At 50.2% G+C, this 27527-nt stretch overlaps 1 protein-coding gene across 11 annotated transcripts in view; it reads right to left on the bottom strand.

The window, feature by feature from the left end:
* Rbp6 (RNA-binding protein 6) overlaps nt 1–27527 on the bottom strand; it is a 509349-nt gene that overhangs the window by 181491 nt on the left and 300331 nt on the right. For all 11 annotated transcript variants that reach the window (XM_077652967.1, XM_077652959.1, XM_077652964.1 and 8 more), the window contains one exon: nt 18700–18748. In XM_077652967.1, the coding sequence (XP_077509093.1) occupies nt 18700–18748 (49 nt within the window). The remainder of the gene's footprint in view (nt 1–18699; nt 18749–27527) is intronic.

Below are 27527 nucleotides of genomic sequence, written 5' to 3'. Positions count from 1 at the left end.
CAGTACGAACACTTAGCAGATTATCGATTTTTTAAAAAAAATTCCCCTTTTTTAAACTTTTTGTAGGACGCTTCTTAACGTTACCTAACTTATTCTTATTCCGACAGAACAGTATGTGAAAAATGAGGGTTAAGTCACATTGTTAAGAACGTTCTCCAATACAGTACCGCTGCAGGTCATAGGATGCGCGAAATTCTCCACCGCTCGTCAACATGACTAGCAAGTCTTCGTCACAAGTACTTACAGAACATAACCACCGTGAAAGTCAAAAATATTTTGTCAGTTTTATCATTAAGAGGAATCATACAAACAGAAGCACCGCTGTCATTGACCAATACGCAGTAAGCGATCGTCGTTAGTTGTGCACCCTTCGCTCAAGGCAGCAGGAAACATACATCTGAGAAACACAAATAAAGACAAAGCTACCAAGACACAGAAATATGGCTGATCAATAAAAGCGAAACAAATTAATGCAAACAGAATCATTCCAATCCAAAAAGAAAAAAGAAGTGTAGCGCGAGACGCTCTATTTGAAAAAGCCTCACTGGTGACGTTAATGAGAACGCCGGTATTACCGGCGAAATGCAACTCGTTTGAACTGTTGAGAATGTATTTTTTTAGAACGTACCATGCCATGAACCAAATGGTACAGGACATGTTTAACGTTTATTAACCGCGCAGGCGCGATTATAACCGTTCACCTTAATCTGCCCGAAGAGAAGAATTCCCTGACGGATAAAAACGTTTTACAGGCACAGCAGGCACGTGATTCGTCTTTGTCGCAGGTGACAAGGGACGCAAGGCTTGAAACCGATAAGCCACCCCCACTGTGTCACTGTTGCCCTAAGCAGTTGGGAAAGCATAAAAATGAAAAAAAAAAAGAAGAAAGAAGCTCTGCATCAGCGACGCCGGAGCACAAAGCCAGCAGATCAGCTCAGCATATATGGGGGTGAAAACGAGGCTGCTATACATCTCTCCATGCAGGAGACACAGTTTCTCTCGTCGTTCTCTTTTGCTGCCTGCACACGCCGTCGTCCAGGCAGCAGGACACAAATTCGCCCCGGTCGGCGCGAATTCTGATTCAAACGCAAGAGACCGAGCGTGCTGATAAGGCGGCCGCCATGGCGCAGTCTGTTGCAGGAGAGAGAGAGAGAGGAGAGGGAGGGCTGCCCTTTTCGCACCAGCTCTAGGTTCCGACCCCTGGACTCGCGTGGGGAGCCGAGAGCGATAAAAGCTCCTCGCAGCACGGACACGCTGGCCGTCAGCGAAGAATGAGAGAGAGAGAGGGTGGCGATCCTGAAACGCGGGCACAGAAGGAGAGGGCTGCCTCGCGAGCCTTTCGCCACCGAGGCTCATTAATATGAGTCGACCACGGCCCACCGGACAGAACCATTGCCGGCACCGCCGCGAGGGCCTGACAAACGGGGCCTAGTGCACGACGGTGGCGACCAGATAGAAAGGGGGAGAGCATGCGCGAGGGAGAGAGACAGAAAAGTGAAGAAAGAAGAGGCGGAAGCAGCAGCACACGAAAAGCAGGAAACGTTCAGAGGGGGGAGGGGGGGGGGGGGCGGTAAGGCGAGAAAGTTGCGGGCTGCTCTGCTGGACGGCCCAAAAGGTCTGGCAGCGAGACGATCACAGCGGGATATAGCGCTGGGCGCACAGTCTGCCAGTTCGGAGATAAAGCGCACCCTCTCCCTTTTCTCCTTCCTCCTGCTACTCCGCGCTCTATCGTTGCGCGCCCGTCTCGTCGTCTTTTGGCGGCAACGGTGCCCGCCAGCGAGGCAGGCACCAAAAGCCGCCCTTTCGATGTCCCCGCGAGGAGCCAGCGCCGCGGGTCGCCGGAGCATCTCCATTCGAATGCCCCTGACGGATGGTCTTCCCTGTCGCGCGCAGCGCTCCTCGCTCGCTACCCGAGCTTCGTGCCGCCTCCCTTCCCTCTCCGCCCCTTCTCTTCGCACGCTTGGGGCTCCTTTCGCAGTCCTCTTGCGCGGTGTAGAGCGACGCAGGCCTCCCGAGCTCGGTGTGCATGCGCACACCTAACGAGGAGGGCCCCAGCAACGACGACCTCGAATCCCGCCGCGTTTCCCTAGCCGGGACGCCTGCGCAGCAGCCGCAGCTTCCTCTCAGAATGAACCGGTTCCTGCTTCATAGCTCCTTCTTCTCACTTTTGTTTTTCTTTTCATCCACCTCTTTGCACACGGCACGAGAGACACGCCTCCCGCAACGTCTCCCTACTTTTCTTTTTTTCACCCCGCCTGCAAAGCTGCTTAATCATCATCCTCCTAACTCCTTTGTCCCCTGTCATCACTCTTTCGTTGGTTTAGTATTCACTTGCAATAGGCACTATTCAATGTAATTCTTCCCATAAGTATTGCCTTTATGTACACCGCCGCTTTATAAGGACGCCTTTCACGGATGGTATACGGAACCGGTGAAGTTTCAAGCGAAAGAGCGTTGAGTGCGTGAACACTTTTTCGAAGATGCCGGCCGCTCTTGCGCACCGCCATACTATCCCGGTATGGCGAAACGCGTCCAGCAGAACTCAATCCTCTCGCCAATACGTAAGCCTATATTTGACCATCATCACTTTAGCTTCCCAGCTTGTACGGCGCACGCTGCAAACAAGTGAGCTTGAACGGGTGCTACGAGGATGGGATGCGCGAAGGAAGAAGGCCCATAGGAGAACGAGTTCAACCTCAATTCCCTATTGAGAAATGAGACACCTCTGCGCGCCTCACGGGACCCTGCCCCAACCAAGGTCGCGTAACCCGAGGCACAATGGGGTCTCTGCGAGCAGCGTCCGGAAGCGAACCTCGTGCAAACACGCCGTCGCGCGCTTCGCGTGATGGAAACGCAAATTCACTTTCTCCGAGAACACTGTGCGGGGGAAATAGAGAAGACGCGGCGCCAATGAGGCAACCAAGCTAAGGCGGCCACAATCCGCCTGCTCTTAAGCGCTCCGGGAGAAAGCAAACGCAAAGCCGCGCAACTTCAGGCGGCCAAGAAGAAAGGAAAAAGGCAAAGAAGGAGAGAGAGAGAGAGAGAGAGAGAGAGAGAGAGAGAGAGAGAGAGAGAGAGAGAGAGAGAGAGAGAGAGAGAGAGAGAGAGAGAGAGAGAGAGAGAGAGATGGGGGCTCCGTAGAGGAAGAAGGGCTCCGCATGCGATAGATTTCCAAGTAAGAAGTTCTAGCTAGACACTCAGGTCTGTGTGCGCCGCCTTGGTTGGCCCCAAGCATGGATGGCGCTGGGCTGCTTCCGCTGGGTAACCGAAGTCGAGTGGAGAGGCCTCTCCCTCGGGCTGTTCGAGGAAAGGCGGTGTGCTATGCCTACCCAGTGCGCTTAGAGCGGCTAAAGTAGTCTAGGCAGCCGACGACTGAGCGGAATTTAGAGTCTTGCCGGGCAGAATACTTTGCTCTGAGGCGCTGTAACAGCCGCGACTGCGAGAATAAAGAAACGAGAGAATCTAGACAAGGACTCGAGAAAAACACGAAGACAGAAATGAAGCTCTTTCAGGAAAGCTTTTCTTGTTAATCTTTTTGTGTACATCCTCGTTAATCAACCCTTCACGCGCTGCACATCGCTGCGCCCACAATCCGCTCGGGCATTTTAACCATTTTAACTATATAAGCAATCCTGAAGTCACTAATCACGACGAGGTTGAACGTTCTCAAAGTGTAAAGGCAAGCTCAAGTTGATTTTCCTTGGCGTTCTGATTCTAGCTTCCCCTTTGCCTTTTATTCTCGCTCTGTGTACGCTTAACATAAGCGAATTCAGCTGTTTAATACATCTTTCAATGCTTCCACTATACCGGCTGTCCCAGGGCAACAGGGGACACATTTATCAGGGTATTTGTTCGACAACTCTGATGTGTTTCTAAAGCTTTGCCGGCTTGAAATTTTCCTATTCTCGCATAGATCCACTTCCCACTCGCATTCTGTTTTCTACCAGATATGTAGTAGGCCCAAAACACAGGCGCAGTCTGCTCCGCCCTTTGCCTTAAGTGCAAAGTGCCTGCGTCTCGCGCTAACAAGCTCGACTTGTCAGGATAAATCGGAGCAAATAAAAATACACACAGAAAAATTGGATAGATAAGTAAAATAGAAAGCAGCGCACAAAGAAAAAGTTTTCGCCTGTGTTCTGGTAGGAATCTTAAAAAGACTGAGACACGTTACCGTTAACCCCTGACCTTCCGAGCTACCACAACTGTTCATACGTGAAAGAAAACTTACGGTCTTTTTATGCGGACGCAAATGGTCTCCTGCGAAATGTTGCTCTTAAGATGTAAACAAAAAAAGAAGGACTCTTACGTGGCTGCACAAAACAAAATATAAATAAAAATAATCAGGGTCGAGCAGCCAAACAGATCATGAATCGTGATCAGTTGAACCAAATACGGCTCCAGAAAATACTTTTTACTCTCAGCAAACAAGGACAAGCCCAGAAAGACTCCCAAGTTTACTTACAAGAGTAATGCGCACAACGCGTAGTTTACGCACAGATCAATTTGAAAGAAATCAGAAGTAATAAAAAGTTTCTCAGGGCCCTCTAAATCCAAATAAAACAGAGAACGTAAAAATCAGTGCGCAAAAAAACAACAAAAGAAACCAACCTAAGAGAGAGTAGTTTGCTCGCTTGCTTCCAACAAGAAAAAGAAAAAAATGAACTTGTACCTATTGACCGCTTCAAGAGGAGTAATGCGTGGTTTCCAGTCAATACAAAATTCTAAAGCTGAATTTTCTTAGAAAGGGAACCCAGAAAAAAAAAAGAAGACAATGCATGAATAAATAAACGTTTGTTGCAAGATCTGAGATGGACGCACTATAGAAAATCGTAGCGTCCAGTTTAGATAAGTTGCGGCTGCACTTTCCCTTGAAGAAAAGTGCTTGACGAACGATAAGCTGCCTCTTCCAAGAAACACAATTCCACCCAAGTAGGCTGACGCACATATGTCTTTGTTTAGAAAACCCGAAGTCAATAAAACAAAATGAAAAAGAGCAGGCAGCTTTGGCGATTCTCTAAGTGCGACCCCAGAATGCCGCGGCAGTTCAAAGTCGATACTTCGATTTCGCCGAAGTGCGCAGTAGTGGAAAGTCACGTGACCCGTTCTTAGAAAGCGGGCTCGTTAAGTACCGTCATGCTCTGACATCCGCGCCCTCTCTCCTCTAGAAGTCGCCTCGCCATCTTAACGTAAAATGATGGTGGGTGATCCCCAATCTACTTTTTGCGGAGAACAATTTATCCAGCAGCTGAACGCTCCCTAGCGTCGATGCGGTTTCTTAAGCAATGTATCGCCCACGTCGAGCTTTGATAAAGCCTCGGATGCTAGCTTTGTGCAGTTTCATTCCTTGTATTTTCGTTTCCTATGGTTTTCATTTTTTCCCTCTTCGCCCTCACACATTTACCGCGTGTTCAGTCGAGCCAAGAAGTTTGGGCGATTATGGGGAAAGCAACGAAGAATAGCCACTTCCAAATTCGCGTATACGATACATAAGTGACAATTCCTGCATCTCTAGTTACTTCTAGGAGCAGCAGCACCATCGAATAAAAGACCGTAACTTCGAACCCAGTATTCTGAAGGTCTGAATAAGGACGACACGGTTGAAGAAGTCTTCTCTCGTTACAGAATGGCGTGTCGAACAAGTATTCGGAGATGTAGCCTAAGGTAGCAAGAAGCACATCAACTAAGACGCGTACTATAGACCACAGGGTCATGCAGTCAGCAGGTGAAGGAAGCGAAGCCGACGACTCCAGGCGGACTGAAAAAGGCAAGGATTCTTCTCCGCAGCTTCTGTTGGGCTGGGCGTGGTGTTTCTTTGCATGACCGCAGCTTGTAAGGGCTTCCGAAAGACGGGACGATATATCCAGTCGTCGGAAGCACCGAGTGGACGTAAAGAGGCCGCTTGTCACTCAGCATTCCGAATGAAGAGAATGAAAAGGGCTTTGGAAACCGTGCAAAGAGGGGCGCCCGGGCGATAGCTTCGCGCACGTGGCGAGAGCTGCTGAATCAGCTGGACTGATGAACCGGCTGGTGACGTGCCGAGCACGCACCTCTTTTTTCTCCGCACCGGTGCTGCTCGCTCTGCTATTCAGAAATACTGAGCATACATGTTCACTCCGGGTAAAACGCGGCGAGAGAGGAAGAAAGAAGCCAGCGAGAGCAGTCGTTGCCGGGAAGGAGATGGGCAAGTCCGGATCGACGGGAGCGCGCACGCACCAAGAATTCTTTTCATTAGTCGCCAGCACTTTGCTTGTGCTCGGCCCGTGCAACTGGCTCTTTTTGCTGCTCTGCCTCGGCGGCGGCTAGGCAGCAGCATAGTCGGCTCTCTCCGCCCAGCTCCCAGTGTATCGATGCCTGGCTGCTGCTGCGTGACTGCGTAGAGAGCGGGCTTTCTTCCGGGCCGCCGAGTCGATGGCAGTCCAATAAATTGCTGGCCCCGCTGCTCTCTTTTCTTCGTCCCTCTCTCTCGCCGTGCAGTGCGACACGCCTTGCCCTCCTTCCTCACACTCCTCTCCTGCGTGCCGAGCCAGCAGCAGCAGCGACGGTGCGTGCCAACCCCGCAGCGCCTGCCGGGTTCCGACCGTGTTCCGCAATCTATTTTTTTCCTCTTCCTGCTTGGCTGCCGCTATCGGGATCTGCTCAGCAAGAGAAGAAAAGCTCGCCGTATCGGCGTTTTTCCGCTGACGTGGGGACCCTCGGCGGCGGTGGCTGGAATCGCGCGCCGAACGCAGCAGGCGCAGCATCGCCGCAGCCGCAGATTAAGCGCGGGCAGAGGAGGAGGAGGAGGAAGAGACCGTCAGAGTACAGCGACAGGAGAGAGAGCGGCGGGGCTCCATTACGTTACCTCCCCGAGGCGCAGGCAGCGCACGCGGCCCGAAGCTTTTTGGCGCGCGCGCTAGCTCCTCTCAACCGCCGTCGTGTTCGCGCTTTTGGACGCGAGCGCACCCCTATCTGCCTTGCTTTCGAGCGCCCGCTTCCGAAAGAGCCGGCTGGCTAGCTATCTCGGCGCCTCGTCGAAAACGTGAATCAGCGGCTAACGCACGCCGTGACGCGGCATCGTTCGTTACTCCCCCCCCCCCCCCCCCCCCCCCCTTTCCTTCACCCGCGTTTCGAGCTCCCCGTAACACTGCTGTGGGCGGTCCGCGCGGGAGCGCTAATTAGCTCCAGCAGCGTAGTTTTAAAGTAAGCCGAGATAAAAGGAGCTTCATCGTAATCGCTTATTCAGCTTTCGCTAGCACGCCCGTCTCGCTGTTGATCGACGGTTATCAGCGGCTGCTGTAGTGTTAAGAAACGGAGTTGTTTTAAGGAAAAGGGGAACAGTCGTAGGCAAGCGAGCGTAAGTTAGCCAGAGAATCGCCGAAACATTCGATCAAGCACTGCGCTTTTTTTTTCAGCTAAAGCGACACACTGATTAATCAGTGCATTGACTAATGTCATACTTGCTTTCCTGCAGTGCTGCTCGGATATAAGATCTGCCGCAGTAACTTCTGTCGAGACAAACAACGTGTCAGTTTAAACTGCGCCGCAATATAATTGACAATTTAGCTTACTGGCGTGGAAATTAAGTGCGTACAGACAAAAAAAATAAGCCATGGGGAATTACACAGTAATAAAAGCGCCGTTAAACGGAAAGCGGAAAGTGCCTGTTTGTTCATTACGACATAACTGCGTCCCGCTTAACGCCCATGTTACCTAAAGCTCGCTTGGATGAAATGATTACTTTCACTTGTTCGTTTAAAGTATTTACTTTCTCGCTAGGCGCCAGTGCCCGACATGAATTCCGCAAAACTATGCTTCCCGGCTATGTTCGCTCGTTTACAGGACGAAAATAACGCAGGCAACAAAGGATAGAAAAGATGCTGCTCAAGGTACACACGATTCCACAGGAAATGCGAGCCCAGATCAATGGCTTCATCGGATATAGCACCCTTTGGGAAGGGGCCCGCTGAACGCATTTTTCAAACTACCATCGCTACGCTAGTACATTCGCTGACGCCCGCGATTGAAAAGTATTGCAGAAGTCACTAAAACTTTCAAGCTGAGCTACGACTGTGTAATGAAACGTGTTATTCGCAGTCACTACAACTTAAAAGCAGCACTTTGCAGTATCCGGCACTCTGCGCGGTCTTCGTTCCTGCAAAGGTGCGCGATAAAGTAAAAAAAAGCGAAGTAGAAAACAAAAGAGAGGGTAAAGCCCACAGGGGGAAGCATGCGTCCATGTTCTCAGCCGAGGTAAGCCGGAGCAACTTATCAACCCAGGTCAAACGTCAGTCTCACCCAAGAAGGCTAAAGTTAAACGCGCGGAAGAGGGTACAACACTTGCTCAGCGCGGGGCGGCCGGTCATACACGAGCATCATGCCGGCAGCGACGCCTGCGGTTCATGTACAGCTCCCTGCCCGGACGGTATCAAGGAGATGGGTCGTCGCCGAACACGCAAGAACATACATAAGCCCAGCGAACGAAGAACGATATACGGAAACGCCAGCATAGGGCCAGTGCCCATGGAGGTAAGGAGAAGGAGGGAAAGGGGGTGGGCTCCAACCGCAAGCGGTCGTCGTGTCGCCGCAGGATAGTCGCGGCGAAGGCTCTCCAGAGCTGAGCCCGGCCGGGCGGTCGCCATGAATAAGTTATGTCCTTCAAAAGCTATTCCTGAGATTGGGGAGGACCCATCATCATTGAACGGGTCATGCCTATTAATGCGATCGGGCCAGCCAGTGGGAGACGCCAGGTCGGCTGCCACTCGCTTTTATTGCTTTTCATTTTGCTCCTCCTTCTTCCCGTCGTCCTACCCCTCGATACCACTCTCCTTGCGAGTCGTCTGCTTTCGGGCAACGGCAGCAGCTATACCCGCACTTTTCATCTGTCTCGCACCTCGATTTCCTGCCGCGACGCCTGATCGAAGAGCTTTCAGTCAGAGAGTAAACAACGTTGCTGGAGTACCTTCATTCAACGGCTGCCGGCTCCTATCCACTGAATTCGCAGTGATGAAATTAATATCCCGAAACTCGATCGTAATAATGGTCTAATCCAGCGACTAAGAATTTTTACTATTACGGCTTGGCGCGTAGTGTCGTAAAGCTTCTCAGTACATTAATGGATCGCTGCTATGTGATTATAGCTTCCTATCTCCAATTAGCTCTCCTAATCTCATTTCATGCATTTATTTGCGTCTTCACGCACGGGGAGAGACAGTATCATGCTCGGCATTTTTTTCTTTTCAACATTCCGCATTGGTGTCTTTGTCTGGAGGGACCACACAACGCTAGCAAGATGGTCGCGGCTAGAATCGTACGCATCTCTCCGGTTTGCTCCTCTGGTATCTCTCCGAGCGCGTTCCGCGGCTCCTGTACTTTCAGCAAAGCCACGGAGACCAGAAGGGATTTAAGTACGCGCGGTCAGAAAGGCTCCACAGAGCGGGCTTGAACTGAATGAAGTATTCACTCTGCGGAACTTAAGTTTAGCGGTGAGGCCGCTCCTGGTTTAAGGAATGACCCCCTCTTATGCGCACCATTGTTCAGTTCATTCCAAAACTGGAAAACCTGAAGGTGTGACCTACTCGACGCCTCTATATCAGACCCCCAAATTTTGAGTTGCTTGAACCCGCCGTGAACATAGCAATCAACGGGTTGACATAACATAACGCTTGGCCAGTGCGATGACGCCTAGAATGCGTGATGACAGTGCGAATTTGGCGCCTGTAATTCCATGAAAAAAAAGCAGAACTAACTATCAGCACTGTTGTTGATGACTATAAGCATTATTAAACCAGACAGGTAAAACCTGCGCAATATGTGCCCTTTACACTAGACATTTTACGGGGGCTCCACTGAGGCGGCCTTTCTGCTTACGCTACTAGTTGTGAGCCCTACTTTATTTGCCTACTCGGAAGCGACATGCACGAAAAAAGACTGAAGCTTCGATCATCCAATTAGCAGCTTTTTTTCCCTCCTTTCGCGTAAGATTTAGCTATGGAAAGTAATGAAGTTTTATACCGAATGCACCCAAAGGCTTAATGGAAATGAATGCGAGCAAGTTTACTAAGCTTGGTCTTCATACATGGTTGTAAAATAGTTGGAGTAGACTGGGCAATATAATCCTAGCATGGCAGTGCAGTTGGCCTTGTTTTACAAAGTCATTTGAAGGCGCTTTCACAGTACACCCGCTCTTCCGGTGTCCCTTCGATCTGGTTTTAACTTTGTGGCAACACACGAAGACACGAGCGATGGACTGCCAATTGCTCGGCCTTCAACGAACGGCATCCGCGCAGGAAAAAAGAAAAAGAAAAAAAAACGGACGCATCACTGGGCCAAGACAGAAGAGAAGAATCACGAACTAATGCGCAATACAGCGGAGCTGGCGAAGAAAATAAATAAAAACAAGAACAGCTGGAGAGCCGATCTGATTTGGAGCCTGAGGAGACGCCCTTTATACGTGCAACGAGGCAGCGAGCAGCTCCCGCGAGATCCCGCGGGACCAGTCCGGGAGGAGGCAATTGGACGTCACGGGCCATTTAATCGCGGTATGGCTGCTAGCGCTTCCTCCCACGAAACGCTCCTGCCACGGATTGCGAGAGAGCGAGCCGCCAGGTGAAGGTTGCGATACCACAAGCCGGGACCACCGCGAGGGTAAAAGAAAAAAAAAACATAAGACTTGATCGAAGTGGAGAGGAAATGATGGTGCGCTGCTACGCGTCTCTTTTTTCTCTTTATCTGTTTAAGCCTGCCGCGTAAAAGAAAATACAAGAATGTGAGAAAGCAAATAAATAGACGCTCAATGGGTCTCATGCGGAAAGGCAGGCAACGCGGCTCCGATCAAATGGCATTTGACGAAACCAGGCTCGAGTGAGTGCTGTTCGATGTTATTGCTTTCGCGAAACGGTGTTCCGCCATATCCGGATGGCGCCGCTGCTGCGGCGGCGGCCTCGGCCGGTGAAAAGGGGCTACGGGTGCGCAATGCCGGGCGCACTGCTTCCTACAAACGGAGCCTGCCACCTGCCTCGAAATAGCAGCGCAACGAAATTGCCCTCCATAGTAGCGGGTCACCGCGGATCACAGAGCATGTTTTTGACTCGGCTAAGCGGCCGGAGAGAATTCGCGTTCGAATTGATGGGCGCGTCACATCGCCCTTCCCCTTATACCCATTTCCAGAAAACAAATATGAACAAGTATTATGTGGCCATGCTTACAGTGCGATATGTGAGTGCTGCATGCAAGTGTAGACTGAATATGCGTGAATGGGATCGCAACGATCAATGTTAAGCCACCATGCTGAACCTAAATCTGAGTTCCGCCTTAGGCAGAGACAAAATAGCGTAATACCGCAGTGGTGTCCGAGTTGTTTGAGAACCCGCCTCGCATGCGGGAGGTACGGGGTTCGATCCCCAGTGCCGCCGGGTACCCACCGGTGATATAGGGGGTACAAGCTTTCACTTAGCCTGGTGCTCGGCTTCTTTAGGGTGAAATGCTTGGGAAATGGGTCTGTCACCCCAACTTGGCATAGCGCTCTTTAGCCTCAGATGCTCTTGCACCGTAAAGAATCACAATCATCATCATCAAGATAGCGTAATGGGCCCCTGCAGTAGCATGGGGTCCTCTTTGTTTATCACTTCGCAGTCGCGGTCATTCTCTGCTTTACCTTCATAGATCGCTGGGAGTCCTCATACCACTCCTTGCGCAGTGACGCAGCGGTTAGGTGATGAGCCACTGGCCCGGCAGGTGGCTGTTTCAATCACAGCCACCGGTGAGGGCTGTGAGACCCAGACTGCTCTCCCCGGGCAACCTCTCGCGACCAGTGATTAATTCAAGTGCCGCCTGTTACGGTGTGCAGGCTGCCACCTGCCACAGTGGACAGTTCCTGATGACGTCACACGGTAATGTGACCTAGGTGGCAGGTGGGATAGCTGCTTTTTCGCTAAGAACGCCACAACGCCGACGCTGGATTTTCTGCACGACGAAAGCCTTAACGCTATCGCGCTAATATACTTCTGATTCGTCTAAGCGCGATAATATGTATGTGAGTCCTGTCATGTAGACAAAAAAAAAAAAGGCCGCCACCGTCTGGAAGACGTTGAAGTAATGAGCGTTACCTGTTTGGTTTACTAGACGACGAAAGCGAGGAAGAACGCGCCCGTTTTCGAGTGACACCGCCTCAAGATACGTCCCGAACGGAATTTGCTCCCTTAGGGGGGTCAAGGTGGGTCAAGTATTCGGCTTGCGGTGCGATATGGTAACGCTCCAATTAGTAATTGCATATATACAATGTTTACATATTAATTAAGTGTGGTTTTATTTAAATACCACAACCCATAAGGCTTTATTTGGCAAGCAAATTCGGTGCAAAACTGTCCCCGGAGGGGTGCCCCTTGTTGTGGGAGTATATATAGCAGAACGAATGTATACGCATATAGTGGTCCCGTAACGGGACAGTTCTGCTCTCGTTATAGGATATTTTTTTGGGGGGAGGGGAAAGGAAATGGGACGGCACTACCAATTTTAATGGCCGCCATATTGCAATCGAGAAACCGAAACTATACCGCCATTTTGTCCCCTGGCGTCATACTCACATAGCTCCACCTCTATCCACCATATTGGACCATGACGTCATCATTGGCACGCGGCAGGTGGTTGTTTCTACAATGCTATTGTAGATGGCGCTACAAGTCTCGGTGCCACATGTGCTGTTTTCTAGTTGCTGCCACAGATGGCGCTGTGATCTCAGGGTGGTAGCACAGCCCACGAAATCTCGAAACGTGATGAGGAAGAGCGTTAAGCCTGAAACGTCCTTTCATGTGTAGTGCAAAGGTGTTGCCTTCGTTGCTATCGTGAAATGTTGGATCAGTAGAAATACAAAGTTTGCCAATGGTGTTTGCCAGTTCATTAGAACTAGATGTTCCGTTTCGCCAATTAGCCACCGTATGTGAGCTCCCTCTGCCCACCGCGTTGAGCAACTGCCCTAGGTTGCCCACAAGCCACCAACTAAATTGGTCTCACAAGCCCCACCGGTGGTAGCACCAGTCATCGCAGGGTAGTGGCGCATCGCTTAACCGCAGGACCACTGCTCCAGGAATGGCATGAGGACTCCCCGCAAGTTATGAATTTAAAGTTTAGAATGACCAATTACGCATATATGAGGATTAACCTATTATCGCTATTCGAACAGCTCCCATCCGTTAAAAATGGATCTGAACACCGGAACTGGAGTGAAAACCGATGTGCTAGCACACCTAATTTGCACATGGCCCCACTACGCAAATCGATAATCATTTCCCTTTTAAATTGAGACCCACAAAAACTTCTTGCATGGGTGGAGTTCTCGGAACTAGTCAGGGGTTTAGAAGTAAGGAAAAACAGAAGGGTAAATGTATAATGCCGGTGTGACTGGTCATTGTAACATCTGCGTGTGCTCTAATGTCTGTTTTCTCTGAAAATAATACTCTATTTATGTCGTGTAATAATTTGCATAGCCATCTATTTGCCAGCCTTGCCAAGTGCTTTAACCTCATCAGTGCATGTTTCCACCCCATTGTTCAGTTTAATTAAGCAATAAGCGTAAAATTCGCGCAGTTGCCATTCAGTCCACTAGATAAAACTAATATAAAAAACGAACTCGAACATGCTCCTCAATTTGCCTCAAAACAGCGCGCTCACTGAATAAATCATCATTTCCCGTTTCATGATCCGATCGAACTGACAGTACTCTTTTCTTCGCGATGAGTACAAGAAAGCTTGAGAGGAAAAAGTAAAAAGAAAAAGAAAAGTAAAAATTAGAGGAGACACTTAAGCTGCGCTTCAAGGTTATGATGCGGTAGTGTTGATGGGTTAATGCCCGTGTATGCGGAATTCGTCATTCTCTACTTCACATTAATTGAACCCTGGGAGTCCTCGAACCATTGCTGGCACAGTGGTGCAGCGACTGAGCGACGCGCCACTGCCTTGTGCTGGCAGGTGCTGTTATCGGTGCAGCTTGTGAGACCAACATTGCTCTTTCAGAGAAATCTCTCACGACCAATCATTAATTTAACAGTCCCTTGGTGCGGTGGGCAATCTTCTCTCAATCTGATGGGCAGATTGTGGTTGCGGAACAGGGTCATGTGACCTAGGATGGCGTGACAAGGTCACGCGACCGGCCCATTTTTCAACCATGGCGGGTTGCGCGATGCCGAGCAGGATCTTGTGCCCCAGGCTGGGTATAGGGTGGCCACGTTGGGTGGATAGGGTGGCCCAGTACTCCGGCCGATTTTTCTGTCACAACGCCGATGACGACGACACTGGATTTTATGCAGAAGGGTAGCCTTAACGCTATCCCATAAAATAAACACAGAATTTTGGAGAACGCCAAGACTTCAAGCTTATCATGCTAAGCGCAAGCTTCACTGCAGCGACATTTCAAGCGCCCTGAGATGTCTCGTTAATCTGCCGAGAGCTACGAGTTGCTGCAGCCTTCGGCTTTGATACAAGCGCATTACGTCACCGCAGTTGGGTAGCAAAAGAACAAATAAAAAAAGGTCCTACAGACGTTCGACATCATTAAAGACGTACGCGCCAAGCAGTCACCCCAAGTGCACTTTCCTTCGACAGCCGCCCTTCGTCTCCCTCCACATTCTGCACTGTGCATAAATGCACCGTACACCCGAGACCCGGCGCCGCCTATTCACGCTTCATCTTCAAGCCACTGCGACAACACGGCCTAGAAGGAATGGCTTCATACGGCGACGCCTTTGCGCACCGCCACGAATAAACCAAGGCATAAGGAATGCAAGGGGAAAAAAACACAAAACGTAGCCCCGCGACCAGCGAAGCAGGCAGAGAAGCGGCACGACGAAGAAGAAGCAGAACAGAGTGAGCGATTTTCTTTCCGTCTTTCCTTCGCAGCGAACGGCTCGAGGTGCGGAGGACAAGGAAGAAGAGCGTCAGGCTGGCCCACAATTTATGGGGTGAAATTTCGCGAGCCCCGTTGGCGATAAAGGTTACTTTACTTTAACGATCCGCGCGCCTTCCCTGCCCCCGCTCCTTCCTTTCTTCCTTCTCGCCCCCGTCCATCTTCTTCCTCGCCCTCTCTCGCTCACCGGCACATTCTCAAGCCCGTAGCGCGCCCGTTGTCCATCTCGCATCCGGTAATTTATACGCCGCGCCGGCTCCCCGTTCCTTCGCTACACAGAGAGCCGCTTGAGCCGCAGGATTGCCGTTCGCGTATCCTCCTCCTCCTCCTCCTCTCGTCTCTGCTCTTCTTCGAACCCGCTCCTCTCTTCTCTCGAGGCATCGTCGCTGTCCATCTCGCCTTGCCGCTTTATTCGCGCCTTCCTCTTTTCTTCTTATATTCTTTCTTTCTTTTTCATCCTTTCATCCTCCTGTTTCTCCCTCGCTTACATGGTAGCCAGCCCTTTTTTTTTTTCGTTTGCTTGTCAGCCGCCTTCTGGAGTCCGCTAGTCAGACGCGTGTTTTTATTTGGACGCACCTTGTAACCCGGAGCCGTATATCTCGCCGGTAGCCGACAAGAAAGCGGAGCGGATCGGAGATGTGTAAACACGGTGAAAAGGAAGAAACCGAGCTGGACACTTCTTTCGGGGCATTAACGCTGTAAACACATCAGCAACTCAATGTGCCGCGCCTCTGGTTCAGAAATCAATGCGAGAACGCATTTCCATTTCCTTACACAGTATTTGGATCCAGCTATTTCTATATATAATTAGGCACACCGTGCGAAGACAGTGCAGCATTAAGTACAAGCCGAAGAAGCAAGTAGGAGCAGGAAAAAGAGAATTACAGGAGTGCTCCAGGTAGGGACATAATGATCGAGCAACAACTATAGCTGCTAAGGCACGCTAGTGTTTGAGGTCACAAAGTGAATAATCTAGAATGTGTGGTGGGATTAGATCAAGACGAGAGACAAAACGGCGCAGATTTCCGCACGCATATCGCCGCGTACAGATACCGTGTTTGTTTTGTTTGCTTCGTTTGCACCCCGTGTGGTTGCTATAGAGTCCCAGTTTTCCAGCACAGAGATTCGTGGATACATTACATCATACCCTGCAATGGATTACCGGGAGCAAGCAATCGTCTCCAGAGCTCTTCTGTGGCGATCGATGTTCATAGCTCCGCTACTTGCTGATGTCATATAAACGCTGCGTGTTATGCTCGAAGTAGGATTTGGTTGCTGGTCCGTTGAAAACAAACAGAAAAAAAGCTCTCATAGCCACAATTTCACCACCAAGAATTCACCTCCAATCCGACAGCTTATCCGGAAAACCAAATTGAAGCTTAGCATCGTACGCCCCATACGTATGATCAATGCTGTCGAAGGGATGCCTATTCAGTCACACAGAGGTGTCAGCTGGCCCTATGTGGCGTTGCAAAACCCCGCACAGCGTATCGGACCAGCATCGATGAGGCCTAACTGTGGGCCGTGAATCGTCGCCCTGAAAGCATGCCGTGCTCTGCCTCGATCATTGCGGAAACGGTGGAACGCAAGCATGCGCAGAGCGTGTCGATTGACGCTACGTGTCCGGACCAACAGTCACGACAGCGCGCTGGCCGTGGGTTTCGACGGCTCTCAGCCACCCATGGCGCCGTTTGCATCCAGCGATCAAGCAGAAAGAGAGAGAGAGAGAAGAAAGGTAGCATGTTGCCAAGCGATAGAGGGATAGAACACTGAATCGGAGAAGAAAAAAAAGGATTGGGGTGGGGGGTGGGGAGGAGCTGCACGCTCTCAGGTCGTTTTGCCCGTACTCGTCCACTGATTTCTCGCTTATTTGCAAATCACCGGTTGTCGTATCGTGACGCCTGCGGGGCCGCAAACAGAGGCCCGCGGCGCGCGGTAACCGCTGCCATGATCGCGTGCGCGAAAATGGGCTCCGCGGTGACCATCATTTGTTCCGACGGGGTGGGAAAAAAAAACAAGATGCACAGAAAACAAAATGAAAAAGAGAGAGAAAAAGGAAGCATAGCGGCCAGAAAACAACAACAAATACACAAGAGAGACAGCAAAAGAGGGCATATAGAGGACGGCGCCGAACAAATAGGCGTGTGATACGAGTGCCTGTTTCGCGATGTTATTGCTCTTATCGACGATACGTGTCGTGCTGCTGTTTTGTGCACCCTAGCAGGCGCTTGCGTATAATTCCGTCATAAATCGCGGAGATGCCGCGGCACGATTCACCGTCGCCGGACTGCCTCTCGGCTCCTTCTTGCTCCGAGCTTGGACTGCTGCGCGCGAATGTCGCCCGGACGGAAGTCTCCCCGAATCACGCTGGCGTCTCGCTGCTCCGGCGAGGCTAACGACTCTCCATTCGAAGCGCATTTTCTCTTTCCCTTGAAGTTACCGGGAATAGCCCCAGCAATAATTTGAAACTCAGAGGGTCTTGCCTACTTGTTTTGATCGCCTTTGCATGAGGCATACGTATTTCCGTTTGTTAAATAGCATATCTTATCTATCGTGTGAGGGCAGTGAAGGCAAAGTTGAGCAACTTAATGTTATTGCCCAAGTTACATCCTTTTCTCGATTCGATGAAAGGAAACGATTGATTGCAATTAATAAATACTATAACTCTGTGATGTCTGAACATAATGCGTGCGAAAAATAATATTTCTTAGGTAGAACCAATAAAAGATGTAATTCATTCTTTAACAGTACTAAGAATCAACTACCATATAGCTTCTTTACTTTCAAGCGTCTCCACTATCAGAAGAAATCGGGCAGTGATATGAAGGGCACGAAAGGGGTGCAATAGAAACTGCAACAAAAGCAAACAGAAACTGCGCCATAACATCGGTCATTGAACCCGTTACCGACGATGCAATTTCTTGGTCGCACTCATCTGCGTCTAGCAGCGCAGCGTTTATTGCTACCAGTCTCTTTTATGGTTTCCTTGCCGCGTAGTTCGTCGTATTTAAGACACGGGCGAAGCAACAAGGCGAAAAACCCAGCCAATCCATGAAGAGCTACTGTCGATGGCAAGGGCGTCACATCTAGGCTTTCTCTCCTATAGCGTCTCTTTCTGGCACTCTGGTGCCTACTACGTCGTCTCCAATACCGGACGAGAAACAAGGTCGCATATTACGACGGTCTAACATTCGAAAATTCAACGAATAAAGCAGCAAAGAATGCTTTCGCAAACGCGTGCATATTGAAAGGAGATATATTTGCCCCGTGAACAATGTTAACTTCCGCTTCCTGCAGCCCCGTGTAACGACAACATTTTGCTTTAAATTACGCTCTATACAGAACAGTGAGATGCCTGCGCGTTAATTGATATTGTATTACTCTATCAGGTTTACACGACATATGCAAAAAAGTAAAACGCTGACATTGATTTTAACACAAAGGCTGAGCCGCCCTGTTTACGCTTAATGGCAGCGTTAAATTTTAGCTGAAGAAGCCGTCGGTTATGCGCTGTATAAGCTATTTTACAGCTAAACCAGCTGTGGACGAATTGCAGGACCTGCACGGATACCGGTTCCAAATACATTGTAAAATGCAATTCGTACGCCATGTAAAAGAGCCAGGTGCCCTTTTAACCGGTAGTACTCATAGGCCCCGAAGTACACGACAGTTTCAGTCGAATGCGCGCATGAGTGCATCACTTCTGACTTGTACATCATATGTGTGTTACACTACAGTCTGTTGTTAGGAGACTATCCAGCTGCTTTATGGAATGACTGAGCCTGCAAGAAAATGAGAAAAAAAAAAACACCAAGGCGACTTACCCCTGTGCCTATTGGTCTGCTTGTCAAACATCAGCATCGCGTCTTCTATCTGCAAGAAACAAGACAAAAACAAACCCATTAATGTCACCGCGTAAAATCGCACAAAGGGAATAAACGTTCCCTTCAATCTACACATATCATCCAAGTGTACAATGTTTTGTTTTTCTCGCGATGAATCAGTAGTTTATACACGCCTTCGTGGGATTCATTTCGTGCTGCTAACAAAAAGTCCCGAAAATCTTTCCCCTTTCATCCAGGGAGCAGCGCTTCTTTGTGCCAGAGATTACAAAATGCAATCTTCGCAAAACCACTAATAGAAAACCATAATGAGCAAGCAGCCGGTAGCATTGAGGTGCAGTTGTGGCGATAAATTAAGTCACTGGTAACGTTATGTGACATAAAGTTTTCATTCACATTGTATAACTGGAAATAATAATAAAAAAGAAGAAAATGTCTGAAAAATGACGGAAAATTTAGTATGACGTAGAAGCCAGACCGGAAACGGGGCGAAGCAAACGTGAGACGCGCACAGAGTGGGATAAAAGAATAAAAGAAAGGAGTGACGTACGCAGGCCAGGCGAGAAACGTGACATAAATCACGCCATTCCAAGCGCGAAAAAGCGCGCACTCGCGAGGAGGACGCCCAGGCTGTGCCGGACGCGCCGCCGAGCGGCAGGCAGCCATGTCCTACGGGTGGGCGTCGGGAGCGAGCCCGAAGGGTTGTGATAAATGACCGCGTAACAACCGGGCTCCCAGGGCGAGTTTGTAATCCCGGTGTTTGCTTCGGGACAGCAAGACTGATCCGCGGCCACTCGCGAATCAGCCCTGGCCCAGCGCCGGAGGGACATTAGTGTCGCCCTATTAATGTCCGTGGGGCAAAAAATGCGCCGCCAGAGACGTATTTCCTTCTTTTCCAGTGCGCTGAGCTCCGCGAATCGAGCTAAATGAATGCGATTCTGTTTGCAGCAGATTCAAAGATCAACGTCACTGTGTCGATAAAAGAACCGAGGGGCGTAGGCGGTGCTAAAACAAACTGTGAGGTTCAAGTGATTCATGAGCAAATGATTGAAGACGTGCTAATTATACATTATGGGACGTCATCTTCTTCCTACGTCGTAAATTTAAACAAGTGACAGTTGAGTAGCAAAGCCACGCGATACGTGATGTGCTACGGAGGCCGTTAGTTTACATCGTGCGCGTGTACGCGAACGATTTGGTAGTCTCTAAGCTACGTACCGAGACAGAAAGCAGATACGGCGTCGCAATGGCATTAACGCGAGACACGCATAAGACAATTAAGGTTCGACGGATTTGAGCGAGGCATCTGACTCGCAAATGAACAGTAGCGCGAGACGCATAAGGCCCTGACAGGAACTGCACGATTTAGTTTATATATGAGCTAATATTCAGAGCCTTATTAGCCACGCTATTAGAGCAAATGATCTGTAGATTCAGACGTGTGTGTTTTCTGCTTTGGGTGAGTTTTGGCAGACAGGGAAACAGCCACAAAATTTAACTGTTGCGTTCACGCACCAATGATTCGTTCTGCCGTTAAACAAATTAAATCCGCCTTCGGCGGTAAAGCCCGCTTGTGTGTCCCCCCCCCCCCCCCCCCCATTTTTTTTTTCAATCTGGCACATGCTCGAATCATTCTATTGCATTGCAGCATCTACAAACAGATTATCTTTTGGAGCAGATGGTGTATGAAGATTGTCACTGAAATAGTCGGGCGATGTGGCTTCAAATTAGAGCGCATCCAGATTTCAACTTTAAGTGCGACCCCATGTTGCGCAGCCTTTCCTCAATCCATTCTGGCAAATTACCGATGGCTCCTGCTTAACAGGGCGCTGCAGGTGACTGCTTGTTGGTCTACTAAGCTTTCTCATTGGCCCACATTGGTTCACAACCCCAGCAACGATAGCATGACTTTTCCCTCCGGATCTTGGCATAAAGGCAGCATTAACTTGTGCGCAATGATGTCAGTATTTATCCTTCGCTTGCTCTCAAGCGAGTTTGATATCTCCAGGCAATGTGTCATGACACGAAGGAAATGTGATTAATAAAGTCCTGCAGAAAGCTATCGTTCGATAATGAATAATGCGTGACTATAAGAATAATGTCAGCATGTACCATTATGTCATGCTTACAGTCAAGCGCGTAACTAGATACTGAGCCGGAGGGGCCTGCCGCGGCGGCCGCGTTGCGATGAAGGCGGAACGCAAAAGGCACCCGTGTGCTGTGCGATGTCAGCGCACGTTAGAAAACCCCAGGTGGCCAATATTAATCAACGGCCTTCCACTGCAGCGTCCCTCAGAGCGCATGAGCCGCTTAAAGGAGTAAAACCCCAGAATTCACCGTTTCTTACGTTGGAAATTACGGATTAAGTACCGTAAGAAAAAAAAAGCCTGACGTAATGTGCTGACAAATACAAAAAAGGCATTATGGTGCATAAAACGTGTACTGAGGTTGTCCCCGGAACTAGCTAGACATATTAGAAAACATGACATTAAAAAATCGCAAACCGAATATAGGGCAAGAAAGAATATCTGCGTATAGAGCCATGTACATGACGCTTGTTCCGTGATCAAGCCCGCCTCTTTCACGTCAGGAGCCGCACGCCATAGCCACTGAGCCACCGCGGCGGCGTTGCACGGTGTTTTATAGCTTGAGTATGAAACCCTCGAATCCCTCTTCCAAAGAAAAAAAATTGAATGCGTTCAGCCGGGTTAGACATTTACCAGAAAATGGTAATGTTAAAATGCCCATTCTCTCCGATCACGAAATAGTTAAATGTCCCCGTCTCAATGTAAACGTTTCGCATGACACCCTCACGAACGCTTACTAGCAATGTGGCATTTTTTTTTGCCGCAAGCTGGTCCACCGCTGGTTTATAATTTCACGTTTTATTTCAATCGCAACCATATCAGCTCAAGAGTACAAAATCCTGCGTGGTTATTTTTTTAGCCTTGTAAAGCGTGCTCTGCCACACGCCGGTCCATAGCGAGGTGAAGCCAACAGATCTTCGCGAAGGATGCAAGCAGTCATTCGAAGTAGTAACATCAATGACGCCTGCCCCAGTGTTACTACCATGCTCCCGCTGTAATTAACGAGAGATGAAAAAAATGCGCGCAAGCAGTATTTCCATGAGAAAATTCAAACTTAACGAAACTCCATGTAAGGAAAGCTGTACGTAGGTAAACGAATTATCAGTGCGGCTATGTGTTTATCCTTTTGTACGTCTCTAATCTGCACTCTACACCGTGTAGGATTATAAAACGAAGTAAAAAAGATTGGAAACTGCGAACATATAGCAATATTCAATTAGCGCGTTGGACGTAAATGTTTGACAAGAAAAAATGCAAAAAAATATTCCGAAAAAAACTAAGAGTCGAAAGCCGGAACATTCGCTCTGCAGACTGCGTACGCCTTCCCCATTTCTATTTCCTGATTCGAGGCGCAGCCACCTTCACCGTGGCGAGAAGAATCCGAATGGCGAGCGGACGGGCCCGGCGTCGTCCCGCAGACGGGGGCTCCCTAATTAGAGCGAGCCGCCGAGCGGCCATTGCGGCGGAGAAGAGAGAAGCGGCTGCGCAGGCAGCAAGCAGCCACTTAGAAAACTGCGCGGCCCCCCCAGCGCGCCGTCGGCTCCGCGAAAATTATAGGTCCCATCACGCGGCCCCAAGGCCCCGGACCAGCGGCCAGCCGAGCGGTGGGCAAAGCGCGCGCCCTAATCGCGGCGGCCGTTAGCGTCCGGCCACCGCCGACCGGTCCGGCCACCATCGCAAATGGCCGCACCGCGGCACAGCCGACGCACAGTCGGCCCACTGATATCTGCATTGGAAGACGGCGTCGGCAGCCACCATCGGCCCCGGCCCGCTCCCTGCTTTCTGTGCCGCCTCCTGTTTCTTCCTTACTCGAGCTCCTTCTCCCGCCACCCTTTTTCCCGCCGTACCCCGGCCCACGTGAATCGTGGAATCCGGGACTTCCGGACCGCCGAACGTCCAGAGAACGGGAGCGTTGATAAGGAAGATGGCCTCTTCGGCCGCAGCCGCTGCGGCTATCGCGCAAGTCGTCCCCGGCAGCTCAAGCGCACTTTTGTGCACGCCTCGGGGCACGTTCCACCGCGGACGCAGTGGAAAGTGGCACACCGAAGTCGGAGTGTTAAGACGAGCTGTCGTTGGTTATTAGGATGGCGCCTGTTCGCAGTCATCCCTGCGGAAGACATATTTTCTGTTTAGTCAGTCTTAAACCAGCACTCTAGGATGAGGAAGTTTAGTGGGCGGGGGGAAGAGTGAGAAGGCAGGGGGGGGGGGGGGGGGGGGGCTTTTTTGTGTACAGGCAGTCCTCGATGCCTTAACAACAGCAAAAAAAAAAAGCTCGAGGGTTTTCCTATCAACAAAACTATTTGATCACTATTGATTACTGCCCTCACCAGAATCAGTCTCGATATTTACGTTTCATTTCCTGCTCTAATAATGTCGCATTCATACAGCCTGAAGTTTGGCCATATCAAAGCGAAAACTACTCAGTGCGCAAAAACTAAATATATGCTCGTACATACGTCATGTATTGAGCGGTAGGGCTTCCCTCACGCCACACAACTGGAGGAAATTCATCACGAATAAAAATCCCGTGAGTAAGGTCAGACGTCGGAATAGATGACGGCTCCTAACACGAAAGAAATAAAGAAATAAAGAAAGAAAGAAAGAAAGAAAGAAAGGAAGAAAGAAAAAAGAAAGAAAAAAGAAAGAAAGAAAGAAAGAAAGAAAGAAAGAAAGAAAGAAAGAAAGAAAGAAAGAAAGAAAGAAAGAAAGAAAGAAAGAAAGAAACCGACTAGCCAGCCGTATTTTTTATTAAGGCGTACACAGCCGAGCGGAGCGCCCTCCGACGGGCTCCTCTGGCTGCTGCACGGTCGGTTGGGCACAACGATCCTCGCTGTGGTCGTCGGTATCCGCCAACGCACCGTGCCGGCCGCGCAAGGACGGGGAAGGAAAAGGGAGTTTCCCTGGTCGCATAGCGAGATGGCCGAGCCGCAGCCATATCTCTTCCCGTGTTCCTTTTTTTTTCCTCGTTCACTTTCCTTGCGCCCCGAAAGCAGCGACGGTCGGTGTATAGCACTTTCTGACACCGGTTCGTTATTAATTACGATGACGGACGACGTTCCGCAAAATCTGGCATCGGTGAATCTCTCCGCGGGATTCCTTTGCCTCCCCGCCTTTCCTGTCCCGGAAGAAGTCGGCCGGGAAGGGAAGCCTGAGAGTTCAGCGTTCCTGCAGCTCCCTTTTCTTTTTTCGAAAGACACCACTGCCCAGAGAGCAATGTTCACGGGAAAAGAAATAAAGAAAAACGAACAGATAGGATCACGAGAAATGGGGGAGAGGAAGGGTGCAGCCCGAGAAATGCCAACGACGCGGAACGCGGCAATCGTTGCAGCCGAAGCAGGGCAGCGGACCTCGCAAGAAAAAGAAGACAAAACAACAGAGAGCAACTCTGAAAGGATCATTCCATCTTTCACGTTTAGTTTTATCGTTCCTTCTCCGTTCGTTCATTCCTTCCGATTCTTACGTGCGGCATTACTTTGCAAGCTCTATACCCGTCCCTCAAAACAGCAGGTTCTTATGTATAGATGCTTATCCCGCGAGGTGCTTTGCGCCGCGTTCAAGCGATCCATGTCCCTTCTACAGCGTGTTATTACTTTTATATATATATCGCGTGCCTTCGATGCTCGCTCGCAACACGTGGAACACAGCCGCGAAAGAAAAGGGGAGATTGGGAATAAGAAGAGGGAAGTGGGGCAGCTCTGGTGTACAAGGGGGCGTCGGAAGGCGCCGCGCAGCCGGTTTGAAATATGGTCCTCGGACCTCGGCCGACTAATTCCGGAAAACTGTCCCCGCGGCGGCCTGCCATCGGACGTTGATGAAGCAGCGGACGGCGGTCGCCGTCGTGGCCAAACTGGGCGGCCGGATTCCTGCCCCTCCGACGACAGTGTACACCCTGCGATAGTTTTCTCATCTAAAGATGGGCTACAAAACGCTAGAGTGCTTTGCCGTGTTTCCTTCGGCGCGGTCTGCTCTTGTTCTCTCGTCTCACGTGGGCGTTTTGCCTTGCTTTTTCTTCTATTGCTTTTCTTCCCTTGCGTTCAGCACGTTCTGGAGTACCAGGCGAAGGCAAGCAGGCAGTTCTCGCAGCGGTTTTTCGTGTACCACACACACACACACAAAAGAAATATTGAAGTTTTTAGCAAACGTTTAAAAAAAAGACGGTTACTTGCTTCACTTCACCCAAACAGGCTAGTTACACTGAATCATTCTGTCTTTCGCGGTTTAATCTTTCCCGAATCGAAATACTCAAACACTCTATGCGGTACTCCGATTCATCAACTCATTTAATTTCGGCCTGCGTTCTTTCCTAAAAAAATAACGTTGCTACCGTGCGTATTCGCCTCGCACAATCAGCACTTCCTAATAAGTTCGTAAGCAGTGTAAGGTGGCCACACAATTTAGAAAAACCAGGAAATTTCCATTGTTCAGCGAATAAACCTTTTTTTTTATTTCTATTCGTTCCGCGCATTTCACTTCAAAGAATCCAGCCATATCAAATGCAAAGCGCGAATGCTGTTGAAACGAAGCAAATAGAATTTCTACAAAGAAAGTCTTTCTGTAGGTTTTATTAGTGAGCTTAAGAAAAGTTCAAATTGCGTTTTAAAAAGAAGCAACAAAAAGCGCCGACACTTTCACTCCACCAAGCGAGAGGGACAAAAGAGTCCCGGGATTATCAAAGGGAGCTCGTTCCAAACCTCGTCGTGTCCACGTGCGCCTCAGCGAAGAAGAGGAAAAAAAAAAGACTAGAAGAAGGCGAGAGCTGTTTTCGCTAGCATCATCAGAATCGTCTTGGAGCAAGCTGTAACAGCACGAGAGTATATACCTAGGCAAATGCAATGAAGTGCGGAGCCACAACTCAACAACAAAGCGAGGCACTGAAGGAACATCAAGGGGTGTGGAGATGAGAGCAGCTCATTAACCTGCCTTCAACAATCTTTCCTTTACTTTTTTTCTTCGAAACTCTTTTCAACGTCTCCTGTTAATTAGTACGTCTCTGTTCTCTTTAGCAAAAGCTGGCACCCGGTGGCTCTTCAAAGCTGAACCGGCAGCAGCGCATCGTGCTCGGCACCACGCAGTTTTCTCGGAAGGTTCTCCAAAACGTGGGCTCCCAGTCCGCTAGGGTTAGTAGATTCGAAAGCAGCAAAAAACCTAAGCAACGCGGATGTGCCGAGGGAAAAGAGGGACCGAGAGATGGAAGGGGGCAAACGCGCGGGCGGTGGCCACTCAGCAGACAGGCAGGCAGCAGCACGCAATCAGCGCTGACTGTTCTATGATCCAGTAATTCGGACTACGTTGCCCGTGGCTTGGAGCACGGCGTGCTGCCGCACCGCTCCGTCTCCCCAAGGAAATTGTGAGCGAAGCGAGAGAGGGAGCCCGAACGCCGACGCGCAAAAGCAAGCGCGCGAGCGAGCGCTGAAAGCCGGAGAACGCACAGACGATAACGGGAAAGATCGCGGCGGTGGGCTGCAGCCGCGCACGGGTAATTACCGCCAGGGGTTTTGGAAGCACTAGCGAGGCAACGCAGGAAGAGAAGAAAGCGACGCGAGTGGCGTATGGGGCGAAGCACAGCGCCGGGGCAAAGAAAAAGAGCGAGAGAAGAGCGCGCGCGGAAAGCAAGAATATCCCCGGCGAAAGAGCAAGCAGAAAACTGTGAGGTCGCGAAATCAGCAGCCGCCCTTATAAACGGAGCCACGTAATGGGCAAACAAAGAGGGATGCGCGCAATCACAAACAGACACACCCAGAGAAAAGCGCAGATAATAAGTAGGAACGGTGGAAATGAGAGGCGGCGGCAGAAGCGATCCGGAAGCCGAAACATGGCCATGGCCCAGGCATCCGCTCTTCCGCTAATCACGCGAGGGCGGGATGCAGGTGTCGATAACGATTGGAATTCCCTCTCTAGCTGCTGGCCGTGTGCGAGGACCCTTCCCGTCGATATCTGGCCCTTCGAATATGCATTCACGGCAGCGACGAGCAGCTGGCGGCGGCCAAGGCAAGAACAGGGTGAGGAGTGCGGTAAAGGTGGCACGCGCTCCACCAGAGAGAAAGAGGGAAGAGGAGCGGCAGTGTCCGAGGAATTGGCGCACGGCCTGGTGCTGGACGTGGCTACGGCTATGCTAATCAGAGAGCGCTGATTGGATAACAATGCGCGTAAGTTTTCTCCGCACAGCGGCAGCCTCCTCCCTCCTCTCCGGGGGTCATTAGGCGGCGAAAGTTTCGACCGACGGTGCTGCTTGCTGAGTGCACCGGAGATCGTTGCTCGCCTGGCCGCCACCCAGCCCCAGTAGGTGAACTGCTGCGCATGCAAATGTCCCTCAAACGCTTCTTCCCTGGCCTTCGCTGTTCGGCCGTTGGTACAGTAGCCAGGGCGCACTTCGAGTGGAAAATCTTGGCAAGCTTTGCCGGCGGATGGTTCTTGACGGTGGCTTTCATGTTTTCGTTTCGGCGTTTCCATTAGCAATGCTGTCGCGACTGCCTCCATCGCATCGAAGTAGACCACAAGAATCAAATGAGCGGTGGGGCCCGAAAGGAATGATATGGACATTTACTCTACTTGTTTCTAGTTGAAGGTGCACCCAAACCACCGCTGTAAGTTGGTTAGGAGGTCTGGGGCATTGTACATGAGAGGCACAGAGCTTCCTCGAGGTAGGAACATGGTCTACGGTCTTCAAAAAGCTCAGTCGTTCAATTGGCTTTGTCTTCCATTCGTTGTTTAGAAATGATTGTG

This window comes from Amblyomma americanum, chromosome 2 (genome assembly GCF_052857255.1).
Source record: "Amblyomma americanum isolate KBUSLIRL-KWMA chromosome 2, ASM5285725v1, whole genome shotgun sequence".
Classification (NCBI taxonomy): Eukaryota; Metazoa; Arthropoda; class Arachnida; order Ixodida; family Ixodidae; genus Amblyomma; species Amblyomma americanum.
Note: the sequence above shows the minus strand (reverse complement) of the source record. Positions and strands in the feature narration are given on the sequence as shown.